This window comes from Petromyzon marinus, chromosome 25 (genome assembly GCF_048934315.1).
Source record: "Petromyzon marinus isolate PM22_M1 ecotype Great Lakes invasive population chromosome 25, UKy_Petmar_22M1.pri1.0, whole genome shotgun sequence".
Taxonomy (NCBI): domain Eukaryota; kingdom Metazoa; phylum Chordata; class Hyperoartia; order Petromyzontiformes; family Petromyzontidae; genus Petromyzon; species Petromyzon marinus.
In genome coordinates, this window is record NC_133691.1 from 8,434,450 (window position 1) to 8,442,459 (window position 8,010).

General features: G+C 51.7%; 1 protein-coding gene across 2 annotated transcripts in view; it reads left to right on the forward strand.

The window, feature by feature from the left end:
- The window catches only part of LOC116945800 (uncharacterized), a 28,126-nt gene extending 21,419 nt beyond the window's left edge, over positions 1-6,707 (forward strand). For both annotated transcript variants that reach the window (XM_076069672.1, XM_032960334.2), the window contains one exon: positions 3,422-6,707. In XM_076069672.1, the coding sequence (XP_075925787.1) occupies positions 3,422-4,237 (816 nt within the window). In that variant the 3' untranslated portion in view covers positions 4,238-6,707. The remainder of the gene's footprint in view (positions 1-3,421) is intronic.
- The last annotated feature ends 1,303 nt before the right edge of the window (positions 6,708-8,010 follow it).

Here is an 8,010-nt window from a genome sequence, read left to right on the forward strand (position 1 = left end):
GATCCTCGGTTCGGGTTGGCGAGACGTCGATTTGGAGTTCTGCCGAAGGGCAACTGACCGACAAGGAGGCTCCTCAAAACTCGCCGTGAGGCTCGCGCGGGGATGTTGCTGGTAGGTGATTACAAAACCGCGACGGCACAACGGCGAGAGTGAGCAGACCGTACGATCGCGGAAAGAATTCCTCGCAGTGTGTTTCTGCGTAGTTACCACCTTTCCCCCGTGCCGTTCGACATATCGTCCGACGTTTCGCTGCACGTCCTGGGAGCTTGTTCAGGGGAGCGAAACGTCGGACATCGTGCCGAACAACATGCGGTGTGACCCGAAAACACAACGGAGAGCCGTGCAGCAGCACAACAGCGAAAACCTGCACAGCGGCGTCGAGGGAGAGCGGGTCCCGGTGTAGTGGAAAACGCTGCCGTGCCTTTCCTTACCAACAGTACGTGCTGTGCTTCCTCACCGCGGATCCCAGGGGCAGTTAATTGGGAACAGGTGAACATTTGCTGCTCGCTGCCAAGTCACTCGGCTAAATGTCATTTCCTGCGTGCGAGCGGAGAAACGTGTTTTCGCACGGCGGGTGACACATGCCATCAGCAATTGTAGTTGCAGTCTAACGTTGTAGGCGTTTGTTAAATAAATGAACAACATCACTTTACGCCCAACAGAGTGAAGGATGTGCCCTGACGTATTTACCATCTACCGCCACTCGCCTGCGCAAGGAGGGTTGTGCGGAGCGTCGCTACCGGATGTTACCGAGGTGGCTGGGTGGATCGGAGGGAGCCAAATAGTCGCGTTAAAGCGGCGGAACTGACCGAGGTCCTGGGTTGGGATCCGGGTTTCAGCCACTTGTGGTAGAACCATTTTCTCAAGCGTAGCAGCGACTCGATGGCCTCGGTGTGCTGACCGCACACACAACGCAGTCAAACTATTAGACTACTTTTATTTTAGCAGGTAAGGGCAGACTGAGCTGTGTAGCTATTTTTCAGATGTGTCTTGGCCATCACAAATGCTCGCCCAACGAAGTTGCCTATCGTGGGGAAATTCATAGCAGCCGAATACTTTAAACGCATGTTTCTAAATGTGGAGGAAACCGGAGGACCTGGAGAAAAATCCACGCGACCACGGGGAGAACAGGGTCAGGATCGAACCTACGACCTCCTGTATAACAGGCGAGGTAGTTAACATCACCACCTCCACGACACACACACAGCCACAAGGCCCTGTGGCAGAGTGCTTGGTTCGCAAAGCAGGTTGCGAGTTCAAAAATCCTAGTTCAGGCTCGACACAGCCGATTGTCCCTTCAGGGTCAATAAATTGAGTCGCACTTTGTGTGAAATTATCAGTGGCTGTACCTGTGAAGAAGAGGCCTTCCCCATCAAGAGAGAGTGGCTTTCTGCTGCATTTACGAGTTGAGCGAGCCGCACTTTCATCTGAAACATGCAGTCGCCATGTCTCAAAATAGTGCGTGCCTCTCCCCATATGTCTCTGTGCGGTCTGTATTCTATCACTCTCTTAAATTTCACACTTAACTTACAATTTAGCAATCTTTGAAATAGCGTAATCAACCAGACCATGCGTTAATTGTCTTTTGACCGACCGTCTGTGATGCTTTATATAGTTTCAAAATTTTGCTAAACCCTGTTTGATTTAGTGTGCTCCTCCATCTCTCTCTGTATCCCCTGGTGTATCTGTGTTAATTTCCTCTACTTAGGTGTATGTATATATCTGCGGTTATGTGTTTCCTCTCTCTCTTAAATTTAACTCTTCTGTACCTGATGATGATTGCTTGTGTTGCAATCGAAACGTCGTATGCTATTATGTGATTTTATTATTTCTTATTCCTACGTGACTTTACCGAAAAAAACAAAGAGTAATAGGAGTCTTGTTATTGAGCGTATGTGTGTGTGTGCATGGGGGTGTGTGGGGGACTGGTGGCGCAGTGGGTAGCGCGTTCCAACCCCGTTCCTGGGCGGTCGTGTAGCGGTTGGCGCGCTGCGCTACGAACCCGGCGATCCGGATTCGATTCCTGCTCGCGGCCGTCATCAGTGGCGATTATCTGAACAGGTCCTGGGAATCCCCTAGGTCGACTCAGCCTTAAACGAGTACCTGGTGCGGTGTGTAAACATTGCCACTTGGGAGACAAAGGCGGCCGGGCGTGGTGCTAACCACCCACCCCCTCGTGTCCCGTGTCGGCCTTCATAGGTGCTCGCTAACAGCACTCGCCCCAACAGTCTGTTGAGGCTATACGGGGGATCTTTGTTTTTTTTTTCTGTGGAGAGCGGTGGCACAATGGATAGTACATTCGAGTTCCGCTCACGGCCAACATCAGTGGTGAATATCTGAACCCGTTCAGGGTCTCCCTTAGGTAGACTCGGCATTAAACGAGTATGTGGTTGCGATGCATGTGAACAAAAACGCGACCAGGCGTGGTGCTGGCCACACTACCACCTCGTGTGCTGTGCCGGCCTTATTTAGGTGCACGCAAACAGAACTTGCCCCAGCAGTCTTTTAAAGGCTACGTGGGGGACCTTTGTCTTTGTGTGGAACGGTGGCACAGTACTGCACTATGCCATAAATCTGGGTTTGATTCACCACCAAGGATAATATCCGCGGTGTTTGAAATCTGAACCTGGCTTGGGTTATTTCGGGGTCAACTCCGCCTTAAATTGTTGCCTGGTGTGGCATGTAAATATCGGCAATGGGAAGACAAAGGTGGTTAGGCATGGAGCTGGCCACACTTCCTCATCATGTGCCTGCCAGCTTTAATAGGTGCTCACTAAAACACACCGACAGTGTACGTATCTATATGGGGGGTTCTTTGTATTTTGCGCATGGATATACACGAATAGACCACCTCGGAAGTTACAAACGTTGGGAATGTACAGCACAGTATCCTGGCAAATGTTCTCTCTCACGCTTGCCATGAAATTGGGCTCAATTTGTCGCAGAATTCTGCAATCAGGAAAGTGTACAATGTGCAGCAACCGTTGCGGAGAATGGCGTGTGTTGCTATTTTGAGGTGATACGAAAATATTCTGTAGACATCGCGGGGAGCTCCGTACTCCTTGTCACATTCCGCATCATGTGCAGTTAACAACATTCACTCTGGCGCTTGGGACTTAGGCCCAATATCGTAACAAATATGGCTACATATTCTTGGTTCTTTCGGTAAAGTCACGTTGAAGGGAAATAATAAAATAATAAAAACATAATAAAATAAAATAAAAATTTACGGTGACTCCAACCGCAGTGATTTTAATATCCGGACAATTCTACGGCCAGTCATGAGAGCGGAACGACCAAAAAACTCACCGCAGAGCGACGCGGAACAGCCACGAGAAGCTACGCGGGTCTCACGTGACGCCTTTCACTTGCCCACGTTGCGCACTGGGAAACGCCTCTTCACCTGTATCTTCTCGACCAGGGGGAAGACATCGTGTTCCTGGCAAGCGGCGTGGACCTGCCTGGCAGTGCCAGCTGGGCGATGATGCAGTCCTGCCTGGGGCAGGTGTTCCTCCTGGTGCTGGAGAAGGAGCCGGCGTGGGGAGCGCAAGCCGAGTTGAGGAGCGAACCGGGCAAGGACCCGAGGGAGAAGGCGGACGAACGGCCGCGCGGCCACGCACGTCCCGCCCCGGCCCCCGGGCATCCCCTACGACGACGGGGAGTGGCCTCTCCGAGGGGACGGGGATTCGTCCGGCCCCAGGGCCGGACGTCGTCGTGGCAGGAAGCGGCCGCCCCCCCCGGACGCCCGGAAGTCGGCCCCTTCCCACCGCCCGACGGGAGGGACGTCGCCCATCCCGGGGTCCGGCGGGACGGCGGGCGGGACGGCGGGCGGGTCGGCCCAGCTCCCAGGCCGCACGGAGCGCCGGCCTCTGGCGACCGGACGGGCATGCCGTCCGCGCCACCCCGCGCGGGGGACGCCCCGCGGGTCTGCAGCGGCGTGTCGCTGGGGCCCGGCGGGTGCGGCCACGCCCCGTGCCAGCAGCACTTCCTGGCCGCCGTGGCGCTGATCGGCAGCCCCGAGCAAGCCGAGGCCTTCAGCTACCGGCTCGAGCTGAAGGCGGAGGGGGCGCGGAGGCGGCGGCTCTGCTGGGAGGCGCCGGTGCGCTCGGTGTGGGACGGCAGCGCGTCGCCCGCGCTCGCCAAAGGCGGCGGCTGCCTGGCCTTCGGCGCCAGCTTGGCGTGCGTGTTCACCGCCGAGCACAGCCTGGCCATCGGAGTCCGAATCACCAAGCGTTGAGCTCCCATGCCAGCAGCACGGAACTGCCGGACGACGCGGTTGCGTCCGCGTAAGCGCTTGTGTACAAGCACGGGACGGGAGCTGACTTATTTAACGCTGCCCTCGTCATCGGCCACGGCCGATTCATGGCTGGATTAAGGCCACCACCCTCCCACGATCCTAGGGTGTCGTACAACACTCGGGCACCCGCGCACGAGCAGATTTCGTCATTCCGTCTCCGCGGTGAACGTCCTCTCGTACGCATAACATTGCCTTGTGTGACAGGATAAAACATAAAACAGGCTCGTGTTTTTTGGGTTATGACCCCTCTCGAGGGCAGAAGAGGGAACTGACCTTCAGCTGGAGATCAAAGATTTCGGTGTGGTGTCTCGAAAAGCCAGCATTGTTTGCAAGGCCTCCACACTGTAGCGTGTGCTTTCTAATCGCACGCCAGTCATCTGTTCTGTTGCCATCGCATGCCATCTCTTTTTCTGGTATCGTGGCAATTTTACCGACGTGGGTCGCGGGGTTATTTCTATCGGAACGTTAAATCAACGGTCGCATAACAATGATGTGAAGATCTGCTCATTTGTAATGATGGAAAATCCTCACGTTTTTTTCCCCCCAATATAAGTATTATTTTTTGCATGAATGATTTAACATTCCATATGCGTCCGATTTTTTTCCCCCTCGTAAATATTGAAACGCTTTGACCAAATACTTTGTTTAAAGATTTCTCCGTGCTCGCGTGAGCGGTGGTGCGAAATGTAAATAATTAAAATGAAGGCCAAACTCACGCAGTGCTCATCGCATGATGCCAGGGGAGGGTTACAATATCAGCTGCCGCACAGTGGCAGGCACACATCATCGCCCCGCCGTGAAATATCACACCTCTATGTCCTCTTTAAGACTTCAACAGCGGTGTGGTCATCATCATCAGCAGCAGCTGCTATGGTCCAGCCACTGCTAGACGGTCTCCCCATCCCTCACAGCTCGGTGATACCATGTGACCTCGTGCACATGAAATTATCTCATTGCTGCAACTCTCCGCGGTGGCTCTCATCCCATCCTCTCGGGGCGTCCGTTCGCTCCTTTGGCGTTCATTCTGCCTCCAGTCTTGCCCATCGGCCATCATCCCTTACCGTGTGATGAGTCATGCCCAATCCCAGCTACTTTTAACCAATCGATATGATGTCTTTGATGTGCATCGCTCACCTGACCCTTCTGTTTCTCAGTGTAATGCCAACTTTTGTTCAGTGTTCATGGTCAGCGGTCATGCTCTTCACCCTCACCCGTGCACTGATTCAAAACTATCCTTCCTCCTCAAGGCACATTGGTGGTGTGCCGCTGTTCGTTGCAGAACTTTTGCTGCCAATAGGGGAAGCTTTGCAACCGGTCTCGTACGTGTCTCTCAATCGTGAGAAATGAACATTCCGCAAGGATCGACGTGATATGTGGATAATTATCTGTATGACTGAATGTTTTTTTTTCCAGACAGCAACTTGTCCGCTTCACCTATTACAATGCATGCGGAGACAATTGCCAGCTCATGATTTATAGTTTACGTGAACAAGCTTGGGAATTATTGACAAAAGGGCCCGACATGTACTCGATACGACTGTACAGGTAAAGGCGCAGCCCTGCAAATGCTTTGCTTATGCCGCTGCTTGTGGATGGACCTCCACCGGAGTGGAGGGTATTTGTGCCTCTCCCATGCTGGCCAAGTTACCCACACTTTACCCCACCGCACACGACCTACCTGGCGATCCACTAACCGTTAGTCGATCGCCAGTTAGTCGAACGGGGAGGGGGGGGGTGTTAAGAAACATTCACCTTGTTTCACAACTGTCGCACCGGGAGGTTGAATTGAACGGGCGACCTCGGGATTGCACGTCCATCGTGCGAACTGCTACACCGCTGTGGCAGCGTCCGTCCGCACTCGAGCACAGGCACGCTATTTGTCATCCGTCCGTTTAACCGCAGCTTCATTGCTTTAACAACTGCGGCGGCTGCTGCTGCTGCTTTTCAGCAGAGCTCACCTTGCAAGCGGTGTTCGAGGACGGCGATCGGATTGCTGATAATGGTCTTCGAATCTCCTCCGCTGGCATCTGCTGAAGGGTGGTGGCTGATGTCGTCACCATCGCCTCCCCCGCTCGTAATGCATCGTACTCGGACGGCGCTGTGGTGTGAGCCTTACAAGCAGCGTGGCAATAGTAAAATGGCGAGAACCATTTAATTATTACAGTAAATATTATGGCCAACCTCAATGAGCAGATGATGTGATTGACAATTACCCAGCCATTATGGTGCACACCTGTAATATAAAAGGATCTCTGCTCCCAGCCGCCTAATCGCCCCCGCACTATAATGACATTCAGATAATCTGTTGAGTGCTCCATTGAATAATTAGTTTAATTATTGTATGCCCTCCCTCTGTTTTGGTATAATTTCTGTTCAATATGCGAACTGTAATAAATGTACTTTTACCTGATCACGTATTTGCATGGTGGTTGCTTATACATTGAACATTGCTTGTTCCTACATGGAAGAATGTTAGCATTCGCAAGCGGTGAATTTGACATTTTTTGGTACGTTTTCCGTAGACCAGTATTTGCTTAGGAAGATGGAAAACAAACATTTCATATCTCCTGCAGCCGTTGTTTTTTTCCCCAACCCTTGTCTATGAGACTACCTTGAAATTATTAACCTTCAAATTAAGTTCAGGGTCAGTGGAAGGCCAACAGAACTTCCATTTCAGAAGTGGATCCAAAGGTCGGGGAGCGATGATTTCCTCCCCCCCCCCCCCCCCCCATTGAGACTCTGAAAATTGGTATTTGTATCGATATACCACAGAAAATACAACCCATGTATTATTATTAAGGTAGGGGGCCCTATTTGTAAAAGGTTAAATTTTATGACTGCCCCAAGCACCTTGGGAAGCTTCTGGAACGGCGTCTACAGTTTGATATTGTCGTACGGGCATCTTCGATATACGGAACAAAATGCGTTCACTGAAAAGTTGTCCATAAAAGCGAAGTTCGGAAACACCGTATCTTAGCTCTCCTCTCTCTCTCTCTCAATTCACTTCCATTGCGCGCAGGCCGTGGATGGATGGGCAGCCTGGGCGGTCAGTGTGTCGCCGAAATTGTAGCACCTTTTGAAGAGAGTTGCGTTTGAAGATTAAGTTAAATTTCTCACCTGTGGTTTTAAGCGCCATAAGCAAACCACGGCTTCCTTTGATGAGGTGCCGCACACGGAGATTTGCAATGATTGTAATTTAAAGGTCGGAATAAGGCAACTTGTGTTACTTCAACTCAAACGAAGCCATTCATCTGTAATGATAGTAATTATCGGTAATGTATATATACTCATAGTAAACCACATTTATTCCACGCGTAAAAAAAAACACATCAAGGTTCCGAATGACCGTAATCCAACATATTGACACCTTTTATTATACCTTCAACCAGCCCAGGTGGCACACGTAAAGGCAAAGATCCCCTGTACAGCCTAACCGACTGTTGGGGCAAGTGCTGATCTACGTTGATGCGAGGAGTATCTATGAACTCCGGCACCGTGAACAAGAGGGGGTAGTGCGGCTAGCACAACGCCCGGCCGCCTTTGTCTCCCCACTGTTCATGTATATACACACCGCAATAGGTAAGCATTTACGGCTTTTATCTCACCGGAAAGTTTCTGCAGTAAATCAAAGTGGTTGTGGAGGGGGGGGGTGATGAATGTGTGCTTAGGGCCCCAATGGACCAGCGCCACCACTCAAATTTCTCAGCTGTTTT